The sequence below is a fragment of the Ailuropoda melanoleuca genome, chromosome 5 (assembly GCF_002007445.2).
Source record: "Ailuropoda melanoleuca isolate Jingjing chromosome 5, ASM200744v2, whole genome shotgun sequence".
Lineage (NCBI taxonomy): Eukaryota > Metazoa > Chordata > Mammalia > Carnivora > Ursidae > Ailuropoda > Ailuropoda melanoleuca.
Window position 1 is genome coordinate 61,590,507 of NC_048222.1, and position 27,209 is coordinate 61,617,715.

At 38.0% G+C, this 27,209-nt stretch overlaps 1 protein-coding gene across 2 annotated transcripts in view; it reads left to right on the forward strand.

Annotated features, from left to right (window-relative positions):
• TP53BP1 (tumor protein p53 binding protein 1) overlaps nt 1-27,209 on the forward strand; it is a 68,438-nt gene that overhangs the window by 557 nt on the left and 40,672 nt on the right. For both annotated transcript variants that reach the window (XM_011227436.3, XM_011227443.3), the window contains exons 2-11: nt 154-338; nt 543-636; nt 1,321-1,405; nt 9,310-9,440; nt 10,672-10,830; nt 11,181-11,310; nt 12,997-13,163; nt 15,416-15,542; nt 16,325-16,419; nt 19,588-19,796. In XM_011227436.3, coding sequence (XP_011225738.1) covers nt 154-338; nt 543-636; nt 1,321-1,405; nt 9,310-9,440; nt 10,672-10,830; nt 11,181-11,310; nt 12,997-13,163; nt 15,416-15,542; nt 16,325-16,419; nt 19,588-19,796 — 1,382 coding nt within the window. The remainder of the gene's footprint in view (nt 1-153; nt 339-542; nt 637-1,320; nt 1,406-9,309; nt 9,441-10,671; nt 10,831-11,180; nt 11,311-12,996; nt 13,164-15,415; nt 15,543-16,324; nt 16,420-19,587; nt 19,797-27,209) is intronic.

Consider the following 27,209-nt stretch of genomic DNA (forward strand, 5'->3'; position numbering starts at 1 on the left):
AGGTATGATAGGAAAGTGCTTGCAGCGATTATAAATATAATCTAATTGGTCCCCTTTCCTAGCTCTTGCACTTCCGCCGCGTTATTTAAGCTCAAACTGCGTGAGGAAGGCTAGTAGGTTACACCGAACTGATCTTTTGTTATTCCATTCCAGGGGAGCAGATGGACCCTACTGGAAGTCAGTTGGATTCAGATTTCTCTCAGCAAGACACTCCTTGCCTGATAATTGAAGATTCTCAGCCTGAAAGCCAGGTTCTAGAAGATGATTCTGGTTCTCACTTCAGTATGATATCCCGGCACCTTCCTAATCTGCAGACACACAAAGAGAACCCTGTGTTGGTGAGTGATACCTTGTTTGGAAATGATTAAGGAAAAACTATTTTTCATCTAATCAAGACCAATCAGCAAACATAAGTACTTAGAGATCACTATCCTTTGGATTAAAATTGGTTGGAAAAATGAAATCAACACATGCACAAAAAGTATGCCTCATTTTGGATTATTTCATATATAGTGGGGATATTAAGTATGTATATTTTCTAGGATGTTGTGTCCAATCCTGAACAAACAGCTGGAGAAGAACAAGGAGATAGTAATAGTGGGTTCAATGAGCATCTGAAAGAAAACAAAGCTGCAGGTGAGGTGTTTAAAGCTATTAGTCCTTTTTGCAAGAGTGCCCTTATTGGAGCTGGGTGGATCTAAACGTGGTTGTGGTGAATGTACATGAGGAGGTTTAGCACAGTGTCTGGTGCATAGTAGGCACTCAAAAGTTGATTTTTTTTTTAAACTTTTTTTTTTTTTTTAAGATTTTATTTATTTATTTGACAGAGATAGACAGCCAGTGAGAGAGGGAACACAAGCGGGGGGAGTGGGAGAGGAAGAAGCAGGCTCATAGCGGAGGAGCCTGATGTGGGGGCTCGATCCCATAATGCCAGGATCACGCCCTGAGCCAAAGGCAGACGCTTAACGACTGCGCCACCCAGGCGCCCCAAAAGTTGATTTTTTTTTTTTTTTTAAAAAGATTTTATTTATCCATTCAACAGAGACAGAGACAGCCAGCGAGAGAGGGAACACAAGCAGGGGGAATGGGAGAGGAAGAAGCAGGCTCACAGCAGAGGAGCCTGACGTGGGGCTCGATCCCATAACGCCGGGACCACGCCCTGAGCCGAAGGCAGACGCTTTAACCGCTGTGCCACCCAGGCGCCCCAAAAGTTGATTTTTTAATGTAGCTAATTAGATTGGTATTGTTTACATTTCTGAACTTGTATTGAAGTTTGGTGGTAAATGCCTTTTATACTAATATACAGTTATTTTTTTTCAGAACCTATGGATTCTTCTCATTTGGACACGTGTAGTTCCATAAGTCAGGTCATTGAACAGTTACCTCAGCCAAACAGGACAAGCAGGTATACTAGTGTTGGCAGGAATTTATTTGAATTTATTAATGGATCAATTCTTTTATTTGTGCCTATTGCCTCATCCCAAGGATAAAAGGATTAATCTTATTTTTGTGAATTAGAAAGTGGGATTTGAGGACTGTATTAACTAGTACATTAGTACTGATAGCTAGAATCTCTTTTGTGAAGGTATTAATGTTTTTTACACCTGTGTTATTCAAATTGTGATCTATCTTGTGCCGGTAAAACAAAATAAGCATTCTTTATTCTTAGCATAGATATGACTTAATTAGTAGGAAAAAAATCATCAAAAAATATTTAGATATATATTATCAAAACTGTTAGGCGTGCTGTCTACCTACCAACTAAATTACCTTACCAGTTTTAGACCCGGAATGTTTAATTCATACCCTAAATAGTGTTGAATTTTTACTTTATGTGTAGTTTTACATTGTCCGTTTATTGAGTTTATCCTCTGTTAGGCACTAGGTGGGATGTTTGATATATAGTCCCATTTAATTTCATCCTTAAAGCAGCTGTACTGGGAAAACATTATAATATTTCTATTACACAGAGGGGAAAAACTGATGGGTGAACTTAAATGACTTGATGTAGTGTACATTGCTTGTAAGTGACAGTTGAGCTTTGAACCCTCCTGACTCAAGTCCCTTCTCTTTCTTTTTTACTATTCACTGCTGCTTAGTCTTCTGCCTTAAATTTAAGATCAAAAGAGAACTTAGACAACTTCAGCGGCCTTGTGATGGCAGACTAGAAAAGGGAGCAGTCAGGAGAATGTTACGTTGAGATGGTGAAAGAGTATGGTTTTATCTAAAAAAAAAAAAAAAAAGTCCTTTTTTTTTTGCATTCTGTTTAATACTCTGCACATAAATTTTTTTTCTCTGAAATTATCAGTTGGATACTATAGAACAAACTACAAATCGGTGGGCTTATTTTGGCCTGCAGTTGGATTCTGTTTGGCCCATACATGGTCGTAAAATATATTTAAGTTAATTGGTAGAATTTTAAAATGGGGAAATTTTACATAAAACTTGGATTTTCAGCTGGTATTACTAGTCCAGAGGTAATACAACTGTTGTATTATTGCTAACAATTGGCTGGAGCTGTGAGTAGAAGCTAACCTCTGCTTAGATAGGCTTGAGTGTTAATGGTCTGTCATAGTCCCTGTAATTCACTATTTTGCATGGACACTGAAGCCAAGTATTCATCATTTATTGTAGTGCTTTTCCTTTTCTTCTTAGCCACTTCACTCATTTGTGTTACCTTGTTTTGCTTTCTGTAGGCATTTAAGTTTATGGTACTTCTTTAGGAACATGTGCTTTGCTTATGTTTTTGTGGCCCCTTGGTTTGAACCAGTGGGGACAGCATACCCCTTACTGTAAATGAAGCAGTGCTGTTAGAGAGATCCCATGCTGCTACTTTCCTTTTTGTATCAATGCGTTGCCCTTTTTCTAAAAAAAAACAAAAAACCAAAACCAAAAAACACCTTGAATGCTTACATTCAATAAATGTGCAGCACTGTGGCAGGTGTTTTAAAGGTGCTTTGCCATCATGGAGCTTATAATTTAATAGGGAGACAGATGTTAATCATTACATAAGTAGCAATGCAGTTACAATTGCAATAATTGCAAAGATGGAGGAAAAATATAATATATAACCAATCTATGTGATAGGGGTAAGCTTCTCTAAGGACTGTGATCTAAACTGTAAATATGAATTTGTTAGCCGTAGTTGAGGGTCTGGAGAGAAGTGTGGCATGTGGGAGGAGGAGCTTTCCAGACAGAGGGAATTGTAAGTGCAAAGGCCATGAGTCTAGAAAGGATTTGGAGTTGATTTCAAGAGATTGGAGCCTCTTCAGAACACGTGTATTTTGATTTTTTTAAATGTTGTCTTAATTCGTTAATGCAAGTATTTTGAAAAAAGCTGTGTGTGAACTTTTCTACATAAAGCTCCAAAATCTTCCTCTCATATCTAGTGTTAGATTGATGTAAGCTGATGGTCCTAAACACGGAGCATCCTGAAATATACTAAAGAACTATAGATTGTTTTATTTCCCTGTTAAGCATCTTATTTTATTTTTTAAAATATTTTATTTTTAAGTAATCGCTACACCCAACATGGGGCTCGAACTCACAACCCCAAGATCAAGAGTCGCATGCTCCCTGGACTGAGCCAGCCAGGTGCCCCTCTCTGTTAAACATTTAAAAAAATCGAGATGATTATAGATTTACATGCGTTTTTTTTTTTTTTTTAAAGATTTTATTTATTTATTTGACAGAGAGACAGCAAGGGAGAGAGGGAACACAAGCAGGGGGAGTGGGAGAGGAAGAAGCAGGCTCATAGCGGAAGAGCCTGATGTGGGGCTCGATCCCATAACGCCGGGATCACGCCCTGAGCTGAAGGCAGACGCTTAACCGCTGTGCCACCGAGGCGCCGCTACATACAGTTTTAAGAAACAATACTTAGAGATCCTTCGTAAACTTTGCCCAGTTTCCCAAATAGTAATGTTTTGCAAAACAATGGTATAAAATCATAACCAAGATATCGACATTGATAAAATCCACTGTATGTATTCGGGTTTCCATAGTTTTACTTGTATTCGTGTGTGTGAATTTTTGTAAAGCCTAGTTACTTGTGTATCTGCCTACCACTATGGTCAACATACTGAATGGTTCCAGCACTACAAGGATCCCTGGTGCTATCCTTTTAATAACCATCAGTGAACCCCTGGTGATCACTAATTCTTCATTTGTGATATTTTGTCATTTCTTTTTTTTTTTTTTTTTTTAAAGATTTCATTTTTATTTGACAGAGATAGAGACAGCCAGCGAGAGAGGGAACACAAGTAAGGGGAGTGGGAGAGGAAGAAGCAGGCTCATAGTAGAGGAGCCTGATGTGGGACTCGATCCCATAACGCCGGGATCACACCCTGAACTGAAGGCAGACGCTTAACCGCTGTGCCACCCAGGCGCCCCGTGATATTTTGTCATTTCAAAATGTTATATAAATGGGATCATACATTATGTAACCTTTTGGGATAGGCTTTTTTCAATCCGCATAACTCCTGGGAGCTCTGTCCAAATTGTTGCATGTATCAGTGGTTCATTCCTTTTTACTGCTGAGTAGTGTTCCATGGTATCGGATATACCACAGTTTAACCATTTACCTGTTGAAGCAAATCTGGGTTGATCTGGTTTTTGGCTATTACAAATAAAGTTGCTCTGAACATTTGTGTGTTAGTTTTTGTGTGAGCATAAGTCTTAATATCTGGGATAAATGGCCAGGTGGGCGGTTGCATGTTTAGTTTAAGAAACTGCCAAACTATATTCTAGAGTGGCTGTATCATTTAGTAGTTTCACTAGCAGTATAAGAGATCTCGTCTCTCTCCATTCTCACCAGCATTTGGTGGTCTCACTATTTTTTATTATGGCCATTCTGATAAGTGTATATTGATAATCTTGTTTTAATTTGCATTTCCCTAGTGGCAAATAATGTTGAACATCTTTTCGTGTGCTTATTTGCCATCCTTTTGAAGGAAATGTCTGTTCATGTGTTCTGTCCATTTTCTAATTGGATTTTTAAAAATTGTGTTTTGAGAGTTCTTTATATATTCTAGTTATAGCCCTTCGTAGGATATGTGGTTTGCAAATACTTTCTCTCACTTGATAGCTTGTCTTTTCATCCTCTTCAGAGGGTTTTCCACGGAACAGGTTTTTAATTTTGATGAGACTGGTCAAATATTTTTAAGAGCAATATAAATACTTAGTTTATTTAAAAAAGAGCTTATGGGGCATGTGGGTAGCTCAGTCGGTTAAGTGTCTGACCTTGCTTTCAGCTCAGGTCTCCATCTTAGGATCTCAGGGTCATGAGTTCAAGCCCCCTGTTGGGCCCCATGCTGGGTGTGGAGCCTACTTAAATAAAATAAAAATAAAAAAATAGAGTAAAAAAGAGCTTATAATGAAAAGCAGTGTCCTTTTCCACCTTTGGTCTCCTTTCACAGAGGCAACGGTTTAAGTGTGTTTTAACTTTGAGAAGTTATCTTCTTAGCACTCAGTGGTTTTATAAAGCTAACACCATTATACTGCCATTTCTTGTTTTATCAAATTAAGACAATTGTATTCCATAATGAAAGATGAGGATTTACCTCAAAACACTCCCAATTTTTGGTAATAATTATTTTTGTTCTTTTATTGGCTGCTTTTGTATTTCTAAATAATGTATTTAAACCTTTGTTTTCTTTTCCATCAGCTTTAGACAGTGGAAAAAAATTTAACATCAGTACTATTTTTTTTTTTTTTGTCTGTAATCTGGTTTATTTCAGGCCTTTTCAGATTCATCTAATCATTCTACAAATATTTATTGGGTGCTTCCTGTTATGCCAAGCACTGTTGAATTTTGAAGATGAAAAGGATCAGAAGAAATAAAAATCATAGACCTTAATATAGCTTACATTCTTGTATGAGATATAGCAATGCATGATAAATAAGTAAATAGTGTTAGACACTGATAAAAGCTGAAGAGAAGAATATAGCAGAGAAGGGGATAGGAAATGTCAAAGGAGTTTAGATAAGTGACTTGGGAAATGCTTCACTGATGTGACATTTGATTAAAAGTTAAGTGATGTCTGCTGTTATCTGGGATAAGTGCAATCCATGCATAAAGAACAGTAAGTGCAAAGATCCTGAGGTAGGAGTGTGCCTGGAATATTTGAGAAATGGCAAAGAGGTTAGCATGGCTGGAACAGAGTGATGGAGAGAAGTGGGAGAAGAGGTCAAAGAAGTAAAGGGGGAACCAGAATATGTAAGGCCTTACAGGGCAGTGTAAGGAATTCAGCTCTTACTCTTAGTGAGAGGAAGGCATTTAAGGGTTTTGAATAGAGGAATGACATGACCTGATTTAAGATTTTAACAGGATCACACTGGCTGCTGGATTTAGACTGAAGAGTGTACAGTTTTTATTTGTTGATTATGCCTTGTTGAACCTGGAGAAAAAAATTAAAAGAAGCTATTTAAATAAAATTAAAGAGGAGAATAGACTGAAGGGGAAGCAAGGATAGAGGCGGGAAGACCAACTAGGAGACTACTGTATTTATTTATTTAAGATTTATTTATTTATTTTATTTTATTTTTTTAAAGATTTTATTTATTATTTATTGGACAGAGATAGAGACAGCCAGCGAGAGAGGGAACACAAGCAGGGGGAGCGGGAGAGAAAGAAGCAGGCTCATAGCGGAGGAGCCTGATGTGGGGCTCGATCCCGTAACGCCGGGATCATGCCCTGAGCCGAAGGCAGACACCTAACCACTGTGCCACCCAGGCGCCCCTTATTTATTTATTTTAGAGAGTGAGAGTGTGTGTGCACATGAGTGGGAGGGGGAGAGGGGGAGAGAACCCCAAGCAGACTCCGCGCTGAACATGGACCCTGGCGCGGGGCTTGGCCCCACGACCCTGTGATCATGACCTAAGCTGAAACCAAGAGTCAGACACTCGACCAGCTGTGCCACCCAGGTGCCCCCTGAAATAATTTAGGCAACATATGCCTGTGGCTAGATCAGAGTAAGTGGGTGAGGAGTAGTGAGATTCTGGGTTTTTTGATTGGAGTATAAGAGAAAGGGAGGTAACAATGATACCATGTTTTTGGTTTCGCTAGAAGAATGGAGTTCCTGCTAGAGAAGATGAACAAGACTGCAAGAGTAGGTCAGGTTTAGATGTACTAAAGTTGAGCTGCCTTTTCATCGGACAGTTGGAGGCAATTACCAGAAAATCTGGATGGAGCTCGGGGGGGGAAGGTCTAACTACCTGGAGGTTTAAATTATAGAGTCATAAGTAGGTGGATGATATTCAAAGCGGATTCTGGATAAGATCATTAAGGAGGTGAGTAAAGGTGGAGAAGAGCTCCAAGGACTCACTGAACCTACCAGCATTTAGAGGTTAGGGAGGGACATAAAGCAAAACCACCGAAGGAGACTGAGAAAGAGGCACAGTATGTGGTTTGTGTTGTGTTTCATTGCTCCTCTGCATTTTGTCATGTTTGCTCTTGGACTTTCTTTCCGTGTATTTCCCAAGGTTATGTAACTGGTCTTTCTGGTTATAGGTAATATTCTATTTTATTTTTGTGGAAGTCTTTACTTAGTCCCTTTTCCTTGGATCATGATCCCCAACTTTGCAAATGTATGTTTTCACCTCTTTATGCTCATTATCATTATGCTTAGTCTTCTTTGTATGGAACATTAAATGTGTAGACAGTTTCAAGGAAGCGAAAAATGTTACCTATAATTCTGCCACCCAGAGGCTAATTGCTGTAAACATTTTGGCATATTTTCCTTTTTTTGTGTGTGTGCAATTGATAGATAGTTGACATGTTTAAAGTAAAAGTTCGTGTTTGCTGACCTTTTCGCTGAACAACACAGAATTTTTCCCATGGCACTTAAAACTCTTAACATTTTCCCCAAGTTTTTTATTTTAAAAGTTTAAACCCACAGAAAAGATGAAAGGCTCTTATGCATTTGTTCTGTGTATGTGTATACACACATATATAAATATACATATATAAAATACATGTTTTGGGGGGCTGAATCATTTGAAACTAAGTTGCAGACATCATAGTTACCCTTAAGTACTTTAGCATTCATCCCCTAAGAATAATACATTATCCTATATAATCATAATACCAGTATCACATGTAAGAAAATATTAATTCCATAATACCTAGTAAAATAGTTCCTATTCAGATTTTCACAGTTGTATCAAAAATATATTTAATAATAAACATTGTCTCAAATATATTATCTATTTAGCTATCCAGGATTCAGTCCAGGTTTTTTACACATCGTATTTGTTTTTTTCAAACATTTTTAATAGCTGCATAATATATAATTTTATGGATTAGGAAATTATTTCCCTAATGGTCTTATAGCTCTTTCTTAATTACAGTAAACATTGAGAAATAAGTTCTTGGGAAGGAAAGGGCATAGGTTCTTCCCTTTCAAATTATTTCTTGAAATTATTGGATTATAAACATTTCTTGGAGCTTTTTTTTTTAGAAACATCTTTCCAAATTGTTCTCCAGAAACGTTCTATTAATTTATAGCAAACTAAATGGTTTAGTGTCATAAATAGTATATGATAATGCTTATCTCACCTCAGGTTTGGGCAGCACTGAATAGTAGTATAGTATTTACAATTTTTTTTTCTAATTTAATGGGCAGTAATTGGTTTCTCTGTTTTTCTACATGTTTAAAGATACTTGTATTTCTTTTTTTATGAGTTGTCTGTTCATTTATATGTTAGGGTTCTTCATATGAATTCCTCATATGCTGTGGACACTGTTCTTCTGTTAATATCTGTTGCAGTATTTTTTCCTAATCATTGTCTTTTACTTTTGTTTATAATGTTTTTTGACCTGTAATGTTAACTTCCTTTAAATATACAGGCCTCTTACCAGAATTTTATTCAGACAGTCTGATTCTATATATATGTACTCTAAGATTTTTTTTTACTAAAATATTTTTGTGAACTGTGGTTCAGTTGATGTATTTTTGAGTCCCTTCAGTGCACATCTAATGTATATCTTATCATGTCACTTGTCAGTAATTCTGTTCAAGGTAAGATTTTTCTCTCCCTGCTTATATTTTTTCAGAGAAAGGTAAAATTCTAAGTATGTTTGTTCCTTTCTTCTGTTAAGTATTTGTGTTATTTAATTCTGCACAATGTTTTTTGAGTTGCTATCAGGTGCTTTTTGTAGAAAGAAGCACTAATGGGGGCCACACTTTCTAGTTTTTTCAAATTTGCGTAAGATGTTGGTGTGTGGGATGTTACAATAAATATCGACAGGTGCTTTAAGCAAAGTGTCTGAACCTGTCTGGAAACACATGATTGTGTCTTTCTGTCATTTAGTGTTTTGGGAATCTCAGTGGAATCTGCTCCTCCTGAGGGGGAAGAGAAGGAAGAAGATGTGGAAGAGAAGGAGGAGGAAGAGGAAGAAGATACTAGAGATGATACTATCATACACTCCCTTGGTGCTGAAGGTAGCCTTATGCCTTTTTCTGGACGGTAGATTGTTCTAAGTCCCTTTAACATAAGCATGTAGATATCTAAATTTCTCTTTATTGGTGGGGCGCCTGGGTGGCTCAGTCAGTTGAGCATCTGCTTTCGGCTCAGGTCATGATCCCAGAGTCCCAGGATTGAGTCCCATGTCGGTCTTCCTGGTCTGTGGGGAGTCTGCTTCTTTTCCCTCTGCCCCTCCCCATGTTCCTTCTCTCTCTCGCTCTCAAATAAATGAATAAAATCTTAAAAAAATTTTTTCTTTATGAGGTTATAGATTTCTCATCGTTAAATTGAGTACAGTCATTAAGGGGGTGCCTGGGTGGCTCAGTCGTTAAGCGTCTGCCTTTGGGTCAGGGCATGATCCCAGAGTCCTGGGATCGAGCCCCACATTAGGCTCCTCTGCTGGGAGCCTGCTTCTTCCTCTCCCACTCCCCCTGCCTGTGTTCCCTCTCTCTCTGGCTGTATCTCTCTCTGTTAAATAAATAAAAATCTTAAAAAAAAAAAAAAGAATAGTCATTAAGAAATTTACAGTTGTCTAAGATACTCCACCTAATTTGATGTTGATGCTCATTGGATAGCCCCCTTTCTGCGTATTGACTCTTCTTGTTACGTTTGTTTTTCAGATATTTTGGGGATGTATGCTTTTGGGTGTGGACATGCAATCTGAATTGCTGTGTGTGTGGGGTATGGTTTTGTGTATATTCAGAAAGCAGGCATAGTCTACCTATGTATTAGGTGCTCCTAAGGTTTTATAGTATGTAATTTTTTGCTTCATTACATATTTTTGCTCTTTACTTTTAGTGCATTCTTTTTGTTTGTTTTGTGTTTTTTAAAAGATTTATTTATTTTAAAAAGAGAGATTGCGAGTGAGCACAGCTGTTGGGGGAGGGGCAGAGGGAGGGATTCTCAAGCAGACTCCCAGCTGAGCATGGAGCCCGGAGTCCGACAATGCCGGGCTTGATCTTGCTACCCTGAAAGCATGACCTGAACTGAAATCAAGAGGTAGATGCTTAACCCACTGAGCCACCCAGGCATCCCCACTTTTAGTTCCTTTATTCTTAATTTTACTTTGAAAAGCTTTGGGGCAGGGCTTTGGTGTGAAGCACTTAAAATGACCCCCTTTTTTTATTTTTATTTTTGCTAAGGAACAGCACCTTACACAACGCATCATATTGTGGGATGCTTCCTAATTTCTTGGGGTTTTGTTTCTAGATTCTGCCTCATCACAGTTGGGCTTTGGAGTTCTGGAACTGTCCCAGAGCCAGGATGTTGAAGAACATACTGTGCCATATGAAGTAGAGAAAGAGCCTCTACTGTCAGTAACCACCAACTCTAGTTATACTAGGCTGTCTGATGTGGATGCTAATATTGGTATGAAACATGTTTTTTGGCATTTGGAATTGTTTATAAACATTTAACTTCCAAGCTAGAACTAGTTGTTTTTTCCTTGATACATTTTATAGCTACTAAATTAATATAATCTAAGTTAATATAGTAAGGTTGCTGAGTTGTCTAGAAATACTTGTGAGTTGATGGCTTGCAGATTAAGAGTTTTTGTAAGTGGGTTGCTTGTTATTTTCCTTTTTTGGAATGATGCCTGTATATATTTTCAAATTGGGCTTCTCTTTTTTATTAAAATCTTTGGCTTTAAAAAGCATTTGGGACTGCTTCTAGTACATTGAAAAATTAAATGTCTCCTTCCTGTTTTTTTAAATTTCAAGGAATTAAGCATGAAGAACAGTCCAGTGAAGATATCCCCATGGCAGAACAGCCCAGCAAGGATGTCCCTGTGGCAGCACAGCCCAGTAAGGATGTACATGTAGTAGAAGAGCAAAATCCACCACCTGCAAGGTAAACCCTGATCTTTCTAGCAAGTATTTTTGAGTTTCTGCTGTGGGGTCGTACTTGTTTTACTTGGCTAGGTGGAAACATATGTAGAAATTGTTGAATTCCCCCCCCCCCATAATGTTTATATTTGTGGTCCAGTGGAAACATTGATTATTTACAAATTTTTACTGTGTCCTCATCTTTAGATATATTATAGAGCCGTTTTATTGCTGCTGTATCTATAAGCATGACTCCTCTTTTCTTTCTTTCTTTTTCTGTTTTTTAAAGAATTTTATTTCTAAGTAATCTCTACACCCAGCGTGTGGGGCTCGAACTCACAACCCCAAAATCAAGAGTCGCATGCTCCACCAACTGAGCCAGCCAGGTGCCTCTATAAGCATGACTCCTTAATCTTTGCTTGTCAGTCCTGTCTGATCTTTGTCTACGGAGGCACTGCTCTGTGGGAGGACTTCCTACCCTCTAGTATTATGAGAAGTCACATGAATATTATATTTGAAAATCTGTTCCTATATTTGAGGAGCACCCAGATTGCTTTGGGTCCTCAGGTATCCTGCATCTTAAAGTTTCTGGTATAGCTGTAAAGAGGTATTCTTTTCCCAAGTGCTCTAGGCCTTAACTTGGTAGGAATTAGGCATATCCCTCTGTTCTGCTATGGTGATTGTTGTGTCCTAAACTACATTGTCTCTGGTCAGCAGCTCAGTATGGCAGAGGAAAAGTAGGATGCTTCCAATTTGGGGGAGGTGATGAATAAACATTCAGTATTGTTTTGTAACTTCCTTCAGTAGAAAAAGTGAGGAATGAGGTCCTGAACAAATTTGAATATCAAGAGAAGTTGTCTTTCTAATGCAAAATACTCAGCCTAACTTGGGCCCACTTTTTAGGCTTTTCTTTAGGAAGTTGCTCTGTTAGCTAGTTATGCTTTCACTTTAGTAGGTGAGTCTCCCAAGTCTCTGGAAAGGGGCCAGCATTGAGAGTCTTACATGTATGAGTAGTATTGGTATGAAGGATTCTTGGTCTGGGGCTTAGGTTGAGCAGATCAAATGGACAAGGCCAGCAATAGATAAAGTGTGTGACAGTAGTGCAGGGGATAATTCACACCCAGGCTCTTTTTTTTTTTTTTTTTTAAGATTTTATTTATTTATTCGACAGAGATAGAGACAGCCAGTGAGAGAGGGAACACAAGCAGGGGGAGTGGGAGAGGAAGAAGCAGGCTCACAGCAGAGGAGCCTGACGTGGGTCGATCCCATAACGCCAGGATCACGCCCTGAGCCGAAGGCAGACGCTTAACCGCTGTGCCACCCAGGTGCCCCCCCCAGGCTCTTTTTTGTGCAAGGTCCTCATTAGGACTGGCATTGTTGTGGTCTGGATCAGAATCCTTCATGCTCGCCTAGATAACAGTATATGTAACAAATCCTTAAATCACTTATCAGAAATCTTGGACAGCATGCTATACAGCAGTGAGCAAAGTTGAAAAGAAGTATTGCTGTGTGGGAGACAGGCTTTGAAATGGGCTGAGGGCTTTGTATCATAAAAAGTAGCTTATTTCCCTTCCAGCAAATATTTATGTAAACTAGAGCCACTGGAAGTTTTGAAATTATTCAAGGAAAGCACAAAACAGAAAAAGCTTAATTCAAAGATGAAAGCATTTGAACATAGCAACTTTTTCTCCTTGTGATTTGAATTTCCTAGGTCAGAGGATATGCCTTCTAGTCCCAAAGTATCTCTTGCTGCTGTGGAAACAAATGAACGAATAACTGCTCAAGAACTTTTGCAAGGTGGTCTGAAGATTCAGAAGTCACCAGAGCCTGAGGTTTTGTCAACTCAGGAAGACTTGTTCGACCAGAGCAATAAAACAGGTACAAAGAGTAATTAGTTGCTGTAGCTCCTCTTCTCCAAAGATCTAAACTTTATTTCTGTTCGGAGGCTACTCTTTAAGTTAGGAGGCACTTTATAGGTATGTAGACTTGTTTGTAATATGGAAGGAAAATACGTTTCGAGTATAGTTGTAAAGAGGTATTCTTTTGTAATATGGAAGGAAAATACGTTTCTGGTATAGCTGTAAAGAGGTATTCTAAATTAATGATTAAGGCTTTTTGGGAATGATTGCTGTTTAACATTTTAACATAGTTTTCTCTCTGTTGTAGATGGAGATATTGAGGAATAATAATTAGTAAATTTATTATTATGGACAGATTAGCTATTTCTGTCAGCATAGATCTTCAGATCTTAAATATCATGATAATTAAGTGTAAGTTTTCTTAATCACCTGGGCAACAGTCTACCTACTCATCTATCAGAAATAGGAAGTTATGGCCTAGCAGAAAGAACATAAAACTTAGAAGACTGGAATGGTTTTTGTTTCACATTTTATTAACCTCCACCACTCCTCCATTCCGAAACCTAACAGAGCCAGAGAGCTTCGGTAACAACCAGAAAAATATGTGTTGGTTAGAAGGAGGGAAGAAGAGAAGGTTATATTCCTTTACTGTGCTGTGAATGTGTGCAAGACATTCAAACAGTCACCAGGAAAACTTTCTTGGTCTCTCACTGAAGCTATAAGGTTGTATTTAAGAAATTCTTTTATTTTATTTTGTTTTGTTTTATTTTTTTAAAAAGTTTTATTTATTTTATTTATTTGAGAGAGAGAGAGAGCACACGTGCACATGCATGAACTGGGTGGGTGGGGGTTGCAGAGGGAGGGAGAAGGAGAAGCACACACCCCTTCCTTCCCTCCTGAGCAGGGAGCCCAAGGTGGCCCCAATCCCAGGACCCTAGGATCATTACCTGAGCCCAAGACAGACACTTAACCAACTGAGCCACCCAGGTGCCCGAAGAAATTCCTTTATACTTGGGATTAATGCAGCTGATGCTCCCATCTGTTGCTGAGGAGAAGGGACTAACAGGAGATTCTTCATAATATAAATCGTAATGGCTGCTCATATATCCTTATACTAATGCATTGGTATTTTTTGTCTCTTCTGAGGAGGCTCAGGTTCTAATCTTGAAAATTGCTGCATTTATATCAAGTATTTTTTTTTTTAAGATTTTATTTATTTATTTATTTTATTTATTTGTCAGAGGGAGCGAGCACACAAGCAGAGGGAGAAGCAGGCTCCCCGCTGAGCAAGGAGCCCGATGTTGGACTCCATCCCAGAACTCTGGGATCATGACCTAAGCCAAATGCAGCTGCTTAACTGACTGAGCCTCCCAGCCATCCCTGTATCATCAGGTGTTATGTGCATTGTTTTGACTTTCTCCCTTCTGCATTATGGCATGAGCTTTACTTCACCTTAGGTAGACATTGGAATAAAAGGCTCACTTGCTGTTTTATAATAGAAGCTTCACAAGAAAGAAGAGCAGCCAAGCAGAGGTACTAGGATTCTGCCTTTTTCCTCCAAGCTTTGATCATGATAGAAAGGACTAAGGAGGGGTGCCTGGGTGTTTCAGTTAGTTAAGCATCTGCCTTCAGCTCAGATCATGATCCTAGAGTCCTGGGATAGAGTCCTGCTTCTGCCTCCCTGCTCAGCAGGGGAGTCTGCTTCTCCCTCTCCCTCTGCCCCTGCTTCTGTACTCTCTTGCTCATTCTGTCTCTCAAACAAAATCTTAAAGAAAAAAAAAAAAAGACTAAGGAATCCTTTTTGTCAATTCTATGTTAAACCCATAATTTAGGGCTCCCAGGTGGCTCAGTTAGTTAAGCATCTGCCTTTGGCTTAGGTCATGATCCTGGGGTCCTGGGATCCAGTCCTGCATTGGCTCTGTGCTCAGCACAGAGTCGGCTTGTCCCTCTCCCCCTGCCCCTCTCCTCCACTTATGCGTGCACTCTCTCTCTCTCTCTCTCTCAAATAAATAAAATCTTAAAAAACCCATAATTTATAGTAGGGGGGAATTGAATGGTCACTCAGGATTTGTGTTAGCATCCATTCCATTGACTGTACTACAATTAGAATTTCTGCCTTCTTGGAACATGGTTGGAAACATGGATATTATTTGCCATACTCAGTGGCTTCTTTTCTTTTTTTCTTTCTTTTCTTTCCACAACTCAGTAATGTCAGTCTGAGAAGCAAATGCAACTAGAATTTCTTTTTCTCTCTCTTTTTTTGAAAAATAGCTTCTGATGGTTGCTCTACTCCTTCAAGGGAAGAAGGTGGATGTTCTCTGGCTTCCACACCTGCCACCACTTTGCACCTCCTGCAACTGTCTGGTCAGAGGTCCCTTGCTCAGGAGAGTCTTTCCACGTAAGTAAGCCTAAAATAGCTCTGCCAAGGAATCGTGTATCTGAGGGTCTTAGGCTAAGATTGAAAGACCTAAAATTGTCTACTAGTCCAGAATTCTTTTTAAAACCAAAAAGCAAACTCTAGGCTTTTAGAATATTTGGGTTAAGAGCTTAGTGGACCTATTAAAGGCAGGTAGCTCTGCTTTTCTCTTTGGAGGTTTTATAATATTAGCCCAAAGATTTCACTAGGAAGAAACTGCCCCGTTATGTTCTCTTATACATCCAGAACGAGTATTCTTCTCCTCCATTTGACCAGCGGTTCTTTCCATTTAGCAGCATAGGGGTGGAGAGTACGTTATATTAGAGTTGACAGTAGCTGGAGTTCTTTATTTCTGTGTTATGGCAAAGGGGTTTGCTTTTTTTTTTTTTTAATGTACATGATCTTTCTAATTAGGCAAAAATTGTATTAATATTTTTAATCTCAGTTTTGGAGATGAATTTATTTTTTAGCACTTTCTCTTCTTTGTAATCATGAGGTTCTTTTGTCTGATTGTTTACTTCTCTTACAATCATATGGCTTTATCTGTCCCTATTTTTTTTAATTCTAATTTTGGATATGTCTGGTATGAGAAATAGTTGTTTAAGTATTATTCATGGCTCTTCCACCAACCTCTGGTAGCTGTTTGAGAGCTTGCTAATAAGATTTGTCTGAATGACTTAGATATTTTTGCTATTAAAAGTAAGAAACAAATGCAAAACTGTGGCTGTGGTAAAATAACCTGTGAATTCTCTCTTTATATAAAGGAATTCCTCAGATCTTGTTGCTCCTTCCCCTGATGCTGTCCGATCTACCCCTTTTATCGTTCCTAGCAGTCCCACAGAGCAAGAAGGGAGAAAAGGTGAGCTCTTTTGGTCTGTCTGTTGATCTCAGATTAGAAGAGGAGGAGCACTTCTGCCTTACAAAATGTACTGTTTCTTTATTTGTTTGAACACTGTGACACTATTCAGTAGGACTCATGTCTGACTCACCTTCAGGGATGTGGCCTAGTGTAAAGTGCTCTACTTAGTTCCCTGCTCTTCTAGCACTGATTCTTATGAAAATTCTGTATTGTTGATTTAATTTTTAAAAAGATCGTTAAAGCAAAATTTTTATGCTTTTAAAGTTGAACTCAAAGTAGTATATTATAGTAGTGTATTAGTGAAGAGCTGTGTTTATAACTAATAGCCCAGTAGTTTCCAGCAACATGTTGACATGCTTCTGGTGAAAGGAAACCAAAAATAGTTTCTTTTGCTCTTTAAAGGTTACTTTTGCTATCATCAAAGCAGTTTTAGCCAAGGAGTGGCTAGGATCAGGTGGTAGAAATTTTGACTTCATTCACATCCTCCTTTGAGGATCTAGTGGTTTTATATTATTTTATTCACAAGAAAGAATTCCTTTTTACTTAATTTATCTCACTATCTCAATCTCTTTAACTCTGTCCTAGTCTCATATCCAGTCACTCAAGGTATTTCTTTTTTAAAAAAATATTTATTTGAGAGAGAGAGAGAGAATAAGAGAGAGAGAGCATGAGGGGGGAGGGTCAGAGGGAGACTCCTGAGTCTCCCCGCTGAGCAGGGAGCCCCATGCGGGACTTGATCCTGGGACTCCAGGATCATGACCTGAGCCAAAGGCAGTCACTTAACCAACTGAGCCACCCAGGCGCCCCAAGATATTTCTTTTATTTTTTTAAGGATTTATTTATTTATTTTAGAGAGCAAGAGCACACACACACCGGGGGAGGGGCAGAGAGAGAGGGAGGGAAAGTATCTGGGGCAGGTGCCCACCAAGTGCAGAGCCTGACACTGAGCTCAGTCTCATGACCCTGAGATCATGACCTGAGCCAAAATCACGAGTTGTCCGTTTATCTGACTGAGCCACCCAGGTGCCCCAGTCATTCAAAATATTTTTAAGTTTCTACTACTTCTTCATGAAACCTTTTCCAATAAATTTCATGATTTTCTCCTTTTCGTTTTTTCTTACTGATAATGGTATAATAGCTAAAATTTATTGAGCACTTAGTGTATGCCAGGCACTGTTTTGTGTACTTCTCTTTGGTACTAGGTGCTTTTCTTTTTTTTGTTTTTTCATTTTTCATTGAACCCTCACAACAATCCTAAGAAGTAGGTATTACTTTTATCTCCATTTTACAGATGAAGAAACGAAGTCCCAGAGAGATTTCACAACTAATAAGTCATAAAGGCAGTATTTGAACTCAGGCAGCTGCCTCCAGAGCCTTTGGTCTTATCTGTTGTTTACATGCCTCCTATGATATCCTGCTGTCTCTACTCTCAAGTGATATAAATACAGAAATATGTTTAACTGTTTTTCATATGCAGTTTACCCATAACAAAATTTAATCTTTCTTTTGCCACTGTTTGTGTCTGGCTGTTTGTCTTGAAATCAGTTGTAGATATCCAAGTGGACTCATATAATTTTAAGCGTAACATGATTAATGATATCTTTAGTAAAAAATAAAAGTGAATCCATTCTACAAAAAAATCCTAAGGCAAGTTAAGTTTGATTTATACTTAAAACCATTTCTTCCATTTATAGTGTGAACATTGAAAATGATACATAAAAATGAGTGTAATAAAAATACTTTCTCCCTGATAGCAAAATAATTAATACTCACTGTAGAAATTTGGAAAGCATATAGGAAAGTAATAAGAAAATAAAAATTCCTTGGATACCACAATCCAGCTATAATTAGTATTTGGATATATTTCTTTTCAGAGTGTTTTCTATGCATAAAGAAGTATTTTATACACTTGGCATTATGTTATGTATATGATTCGGTTTTTTTTTTATGTAACATACTGTATTTTCTCCTGTAATTTGTATTTTAGATTTAATGTATTTGCTTAATATGTGCCTGTTTGTATTTGCTTGCTTCCTTCCTTTTCTTTCTAAAATTATTAACCTAAACTTATTTAGGTTTATTTTTTAGGTTTATTTCTTTCTTTCTAAATTTATTAACCTTTTTATATGTAGTGCTTAGAACAGTAGGTCTTTAATAAGTGCTTTGTCATGGTGAGAGCGATCAAAAGGTGTAATGAAGATACTTAACTGTAGTCGTGTGCTAAAGACCTATAGCACCAGATTTACAACCTAGCATGAGACTGGAATGTGAGGTTGAAGTCAAGCAAAGCAGCAGGGGTAGGTATTGAGGTGAGGCATAGCCAGTACCACGAGTGTAGATTGCGGTGAAAAACCTAGTGGCATAGATAATTTGTGAGTGGTCTGGAGGGAAGCCTGTTTGAGGTCAAGGTGTAAAATAGGGGGAAAAGGGTTGTTGAATACCTGTTGGGTAGCTACCCAGGTAGCTAGGTGTGTTCTGAAGAAGAGCCTATTGGCCTACAGGTGGGTAGTATATTATGGGAAAGCAGTGGGGAGGTGGTGGTGGTGGTGGTGGTGTGTGTGCGCACGCGCGCGCGTTTTCCTCCTGGGCAGTTTGTCTCCTGATCAGTGGCTTGATACTTGGTTCTTTAATAAATCACTGCTGATTGGCATTGATAGATTTTTTTCTTCGGTATTTGTCCTGGCATCCATCTCTGTGCTTAGCAGTTGTTAATGCAAATATGAGTTCATAAATAAGTAGATATTGGAGTGATGAGCAAGTTCTGCCTTTCAAGGCCTGTGGTAGAATATATGTTGGTTAATTAGATGACATTAATCTGGATGTTCCTATGCCAAATATGAAAAACTGAGTTATAGTAGGGAAGGGGGTTCAGAGGAGCTGAGTTAATTTAACATTTCAATGTGGATGAGTGGATACCCCCAGACGAACTCTGTTTTCATCTATATCTGAGGATTTTGGGAGTATGGACCTTCCTCCTCCCAGGGGAAGAAAGTATTGCTAGATTTCTGTGATTCAATCTACTGTTAATCTGTCTGCTTTTCTGAAAATTAAATCACAATTTTTTTAGGAATGGCAATTTCTGTAACATAATAGTTACTAGTGGTATTGGAACATGAGTAATATTGATGAGCACTTATTTCTCAATTCATTTTTCCTATTTTAAACCAGATGAGCCAATGGACATGTCAATGTTATCAGAAGGAAAACGAGAGTCTTTTGAGAAGAAACTCCAAGATGATGAACCAGTGGAGATAGAAAACCCCGCTCTCCCACCTGAGCCCACTATATCACCACAAGCCTCAACACCGGTGTCTCAGAGCACACCAGTCTTTACTCCTGGGTCACTTCCTATCCCATCGCAGCCTGAGTTTTCTCATGTGAGTATCGTAGAAAGAGTGTTTTCCTCCTAATTGTGTGTTTTTTTTTTTTAAACAATCTTTGAGGTATAATTTATAAATCGTAAAATTCACCCATTTTAAATATGTAATTTAGTGATATTTAGTCCATTTACAGAGTTGTGCAGCTGTCATCACAGTCTAGTTTTAGAACACTTCCAGAGTCACTTCTGTTTAAATTTTATACTATGTCCTTAGCTTTTTGAAAATGTTAGTGTAAATTAAAGAGCTGTTAATCATAATTCTGCTCTAATGCAACAATCATTTCTGTCTTTCCACATACCTTTTTTTTTTTTAATGAAGTTGCTTATAGTGAACATATATCTTTAATCTTCTTTTTCCAGGTAACATTGACTCATAATGATTTTTCAGTGTTACATATACTACCGTTTACTTTTTTTAAAAGATCTATTTGAGAGAGAGAGAGAGTGTGTGCATAGGGAGAGGCACAGGGAGAGGGAGAGAAGCAGATTCCACTAAGCGCAGAGCCCTACTCGGTGCTTCATCTTACAACCCTGAGCTCATGACCTAAGCCAAAATCATGAGCCGGATGCTTAACCAACTGAGTCACCCAGGCACCCCCATACTACCTTTTCAAAACTTGTGTAGTATATCTCTGAGTGGATGTACCATAAGCTAATTAATCACTCCTCGACAGAGGGTATCAGATGGTTTTTAATTTTCAAATGAGAAGTTAGTTCTCATCTAAAAGCAAAGGAAAACTAACATTTCTTTTGTGTAATTCTAAGTTTAAATATTAAAAAAATAAAATGCAGTTTTTATTCATAGTGAATTGAAGGTCCTTAACTAAATCTAAGTGAGTACATTATATGTTCAATCTAAATGCCTCTTCTTATAAGACTGTAATTGGGGGGATTGTTTTAGTGTTACTGCCTTTCAGTTTACGGGTATTGTACCAAAAGTTTATATTTAAAAATGAACGGGAGCGAAATATATTTTAAATTTAGTGTAGAGGAGACAGTAGGAAGGAAAGTTAAATGTGGGGTGCCTGGGTGGCTCAGTCGGTTAAGTGTCTGCCTTCAGCTCAGGTCATGATCCCAGGGTCCTGGGATTGAGTCCCACATTAGGCTCCCGGCTCAGTGGGGAGTCTGCTTCTCCTTCTCCCTCTGTGCTCTCTGGGTTCTCTCTCTCTCTTTCACTCACTGTCTTTTTCAAATAAATAAAATCTTTTAAAAAATTAAAGTGAAGTTTAATTGCTTTCTGAAGTTATTAAAACTTGTGTGTTTTGTTGAAAATTCCATTTTATGCCAATCATTAGTGATTTGGTGGAGTGGTTAAGAATGACTCTGGATTCAGAACTTCCTAGACTTAGTCCTCGCTCTGCAATTACTGCCATTGTGACCAGTTGAAACTGAGCCTCAATTTCCTCATCAAATCAAATGGGGATATGGATACTACATACCTCATAGGGTAGTTTGAAGGTTACATGGGTTAATATATATCAAGTGCCTAGGTTAGTGCCTTGCATGTGTAAATACTCCAGAAAGGTTAGCTTTGCTGGTAGTGAAAGAGTGAAGACATGGTTACCTAGAGGTGAAGTCAGTGTTCAACCACCATACATCTTTTAGTTTTAGTTTTTCTGTGAAAGTTGTACATGAACATATACAGTTTTAAAGAATCAGAATTTAGGGATGAGCTGAAGCGTTGACCAAGAGTATTGAGAAGAATTTTCTAAAAAAAGTAGCTGATGTGAAAGAGACCAGTTACAGATGCTTATCAGTGACCAGATAGGACTTAGATGGAAATGTATGTCTTTGCAAAGATATCCCTACCAGGAGAAGTGAGTTTGGCCACAAGGGAATAACTGACTTTTTGAAGAACAAGGCACTATTGAAGAAATTGCCTAACCTTCAACATTTACCAAAGAGCTTCAGAGGCATCTATAAAACCAGCAATGAAAATTCGAGACAAATGAGTGATGTCGAACGTAGTTCAAAGGTCCTTGGAACCTAAGATGACTTAGATTTCTTTGGATTTATATTTTAAGATGCCTCAGTCAGTACAGTGGTCCATGTCTCCTAAAAAAACAAACAAAAACCCAATCAAGTACCTTTACAAATCTCTCAAGAATACCTTAACAGTTTTTATGTTAAGGCTTCGTTTTTACTTAATAAGCACTTACGAAAGCCAAAAAAGGAGTCATATGGTTAAGACAAGATCTCTCCTCACCCCTACCCAGAGACAACCACTTTCAGTCTCTTCAGCTTTTTCTTGTTTATTTATCTCCATAACTCTGTATATCATGATTATGTTTTCATGCATTCTTTTTATTTTTATTTATTTTTAATTTTTTTAAAAGACTTTGTCAGAGAGAGAGTTCATGCGAGCATAAGCAGGGGGAGTTGTAGGCAGAGGGAGAAGCAGGCTCCCTGCTGAGCAGGGAGCCCAATGTGGGACTCAATCCTGGGACCCTAGGATCACGACCTGAGCCAAAGGCAGATGCTTAACTGAGCCACCCGGGTGTCCCTCATACATCTTTGAAAAAGTTTTTAGGAGTGCCTGGGTGGCTCAGTCAGTTAAGTGTCTGACTTGATTTCGACTCAGGTCATGATCTCAGGGTTATGAGATTGAGCCTGGTGTCGGGCTTTATGACCAGCTTAAGATTCTCTCTCTCCTTCTGCTCCTCCATGGCCCCCTGAAAAAATTTTTTTAGCTATTTCTGCATCTTCCCAGTAAAGTTACATAATTTTGTTTAAATCATTGTTGAATTTACACTATTATGAGTGCTGTTGTTATTATAAACACTATTCAAAGCAGAATCTGTGGAATATTTTTATTTTTCATGTTTGTATAATTTCTTATTTTTCTCTGGAATTGATAATATAGTCTTTTTCATTTGCTTATTTTTCTACAAATTTCTCATTTCATCAACGGTAGGCTTTCCACCAGTTGTCAAAATCTCCTTTCAAGGTGTTTGGGGGCCTCAAACTTCATCTCTTTGGAGAAACCTCTTTTGGAGACTCCTGATTTCTAATCTTTACTGTTTTCTTCTACGCCTGGTGCATCACTGACCTCCTTTTCACTGCAGTCCTTGGAGGTTGTCTTTATTGTCTTTGCGTTGGATTCTTTTTGGGCTCCATGTCTTGCTTGCTTTACTCTCTCATTTTGGTGGAGGACATTCTTCAGTAGCATACTTTCTATTCTCTCGCTCTTTTTATTTTATTTTTTTAAGATTTTATCTATTTATTTGAGAGCGAGAGAGAGCATACAATCAGACTTCCCGCTGAGTGGGGAGCCTGACTCAGGGCTCAGTACCTGGACCCAGAGATTACCACCTGAGTTTAAGTCAGACGCTTAAACGGCTGAGCCACCCAGGCGCCCCTCACCCTTTTTTAAATTGTATAATCCAGTGGCTTTTAGTATATTTACAGAATTGTGCAGTTAGTTGCCATAATCTAATTTTAGAACATTTTCATCTCTCCCCTTCCCTCCAAAAGACCCCGTGCCCATTACCAGTCACTCCTGTTTCCCCCATCCCTAGCCCTAGCCAATCACTAATCTACTCCATGTCTCTATAGGTTTGCTTGTTCTGGACATTTCATAAATGGAATTATGCAAATTATATGATATGTAGTCTTTTGTGATTGGTTTCTTTAAATCGGCATTTTTTTCATGGTTTATTCACGTTATGGCATGTATCAGAACTCCATTCCTTTTTTTTTCTCCATTCCTTTTTATTCTGAATAGTACTACATTCTATGTATAGAGCACATTTTATTCATTCATTCTTCAGTTGATGAACATTTGGGTTTCCCAGTTTTGCTTATTGTGAATAATGCTGCTGTGTGTACGTTCATGGACAAGATTTTATGTGGACATATGTTTTTATTTCTCTTGTATATGCCTAGGAATGCAGTTGCTGGGTTCAGTCTTCTTTTGACTTTTCTGATTTCTTAATTTCTACTTCTGGGTTTTTTCTCTGAATGTTCTTTCTTTTTGTAAAAAAATAGCATGTTGTCTTAAGTTTTATGGGTGTACTATCTTATCTGCCTCAGATTATTATTAATAGTTTTTTTTGAGAAATTTTCTCTTCCCTGGAATAGTTGCTATTTCTTCAAATAAATTTTAGTTAGTTTTGATGTTTGACTTTGAAATTAAAGGGTTTCCTCAAGTGTCTGATGATCCTTGATTGTCTGTTTTAAGAGTACAATACCAGAAAACTGATTAGAAGCTCTGAACTGGTGGTTGATACTTATTTCTGGGATTTACTGTAATGTGATCTGCTGGGCAATTTTGTATCAGCATCTTGATTTGTTTCAGCACTGTCAGGTTTCCTAGAAAAATGTCTAATCTCATCTCTTGTCTGCCGTTGTTCTAGAAGTCTGTTGATGGAAGAGGGCTGGGGGTGTTGGGAGGCAGGTGCAGGTTCCATTCAGTATGTCAATTTTCACCCAATCTGTTTTCAGTGTGGTACTTTCTGGTAACACTGCCTCTTTCTCTTCACTGGTGTTCTGTTTTACTGCAGGGCAGAGGAGGGTCAGGGAGCGAGGATGTGAGAGTTGAACTGTTGCTGCTGCTGCTTTTTTTTGTTTTTTTTAAAGCTTATGTATTTTTTTTTTTGTTTTTTTTAGTAATTTCTGCACCCAGTGTGGGGTTTGAACTCACTACCCCAGAGATCAAGAGTCACATGCTCTTCCTCCAAAGCCAGCCAGGCGCCCCTGAACTGCTTCTTAAATAGCTTCTAACCGGTCCTCCTGTTTTTAGCTCCACCCTCACCACCACTTCCAGAGTCACCTGGTGTTGCTGCCAACTGAATCTTTTTCTGGACATGATGGTTCTGTGGTGTAATTTGGGTTGCTTCTTGGCTTTCTCCACTGCTGGCTTAGAATTCAGCTTCCACTAGTCTGTGAAATAGATGATCACTCTTCCAGAATTTTGTTGCAGTTATCATTTCTTCTGTTCTTTTTCTTGAAAATGCATGTTTTAAAAAAAATTTACTGTTGCTTAGTGGGGTTTTTGAAAAGAGTTAAGGTAAATGTGTGTTTTAAATCCACCATTTTAATTTTTTGTCCTTATCTATTAAACTTCTTACATTCTATTCTTTATGGCTAACCTTTCACATCTGTTATTTCTTCTGTACCTTGATTCCTGGAGTCCAGGTCAACCTAATTTTGATGTTATAAGATCTGAATATTTATGAGATAAATACTGATCAAAAGATAATTGGGATAAAGATAATTTTGTGTATTTTTTTTTTTTAAAGATTTTTATTTGAGAGAGAAGGACAGAGAGAGAGAGCACAAGCAGAGGGAGCTATAGGCAGAGGGAGAAGCAGGCTTCCTACTGAGCAAGGAGCCCGATGCGGGACTCGATCCCAGGACCCTGGGATCATGACCTGAGTTGAAGGCAAACACTTAACTGACTGAGTCACCCAGGGGTCCCTATTTTTTTTCTTTCTTAATATATTTGTTAATCGCATAGCCTCTTTGACCTTTCACTAGGATGTAAGAGATGGAGAGAGGGCTAGTAAAATACAGTTTGATACTTAACACTTTTCTCATTTTTGATATACATATTAATTCAAGGGATGACAAATCAGATTACAGATGACTGTATGCATAGCTCTTAAGCTCTGTATATGTGAGACCAGTTTTTGAGTGGTTGGGTACTATGGATTTAGGTCTGTGCTGAACCTAGACTTAAAGATGGACCCATATTGAGCATAGTCCTGACAGTTCTTTATCAGTCTTTATCCAGAGCCCTGGGGAGTTTCTGTTCCTTAGCTCAGTTGTTCTGATCAGGCCTCCAGTGAGTCTCAGCACTGTGGATTATTACGGGCCAGACCCTCAGAGGCTAGATCCAGGCATTCTTTAGAAATATAGCTTATTGATAGGCTGGTTAGCCCCTGACTGAAGTTCTACATATATTGAATAAAAATCCTTTAAAAAATAAAATCACATCTGTATTTATTCTGATGATGCTTATGAGGTATTCATAATGGGGGGCAACTTCTTAATGGATATGTGGTTTCCTTTTGGGGTGATGAAAATTTTTTGAACTAGATTGAGGTGGTGGTGGTTGCATTGCATTGTAAGTAAGTGTTCACTCTGAAGTGGTTAATTTTCTGTTACATGAATTTCACTTAAAAGATATTTGTAGTTTATTAGCAGTGTCATATATATATGAGCCTTTGTAAAATGACTTTTTGCAGTAAGAAAAAATTACATAATTCTTGTAGAGGATGTCTAATATACAGGTAAATGAAAGTAAGATCATCAGTTATCCTATCTCAGAAGTAACTACTGTTAACCGTTTTATATATATGTTTATTAATTTAAGAATACATGAAAATCATATAAACGTGTAAAAAGACTATAGTAAAATATTCACATACTTTTTTTTCCTTCACTGAAATAGAAACTTTCTATTTGGTGCTTAGCCTCTTTTCCTGTTTTCCTCTTTTCCTGTTTTCCTCTTTTAATATTTGTCAGTAATTTTTTAAAGATTTTTATTTATTTATTTGACAAAGAGACAGTAAGAGAAGGAACACAAGCAGGCGGAGTGGGAGAGGGAGAAGCAGGTTCCCCGCTCAGCTGGGAGCCCAACTCAGGGGCTTGATCCCAGGCCAATCAGACGCTTGATGACTGAGCCCTCATCAGTAATTTTATGTGGCTAACACTCACATGATGGAATACTGTGTATCATAATTTATAAATGAATCTCTTGGGGTGCCTGGCTGGCTCAGTCGGAAGAGCATGACATTCTTGATCTCAGGGTTTTGAGTTCGAGCCCCACATTGGGTGTAGAGATTACTTAAAAAAATAAAATAAAATCTTTAAATGAATCTCCTATTAGTAGACATTTAAGGTGTTTTATATTGTTTCCTATTCTAAATAATCAGATTGCACTAACAGTATTGTAGCTAAGTCCCAGTTCCATCAAATCATTTCCCAGCAATGGAATTATTGGGCGAAGGGGTATATGAAGTTTCAAGGCTATTGTTGTTTATTGTCCTAATGCCCCTTAGAAATGTTGAACCAGTTTTTACTTACTCATACCTGAGAGTTTCAAATTTATGACTTTTTATAATCTGATTGGGTAAAGAGTAACTCTAGACATTGAAATATCAGTGGTTATGGAATAAACAGAACGTTTGGCAACCTATTTTGATTTTCTCTTTCCCTTAAAAATCGTAGGCAATTAATGCCTTACCAGCTGTGTCTAGAGTTTTATAACATTTATGTCAGGCAAAATAACACACTAATTGTAAGTTTTTACATAAAAACATGTCCAAGCTTTGGGTTCCTTTCTTTTTTTTACATTAAGATATTATTTAAAATAAAATGCCATTTTAAGTGGATAGTTTGATGAATTTTGGTAGTTGTGTACAAATGTATAACCACCACCATCAAAAGCATGGAACAGTTTCCTCAC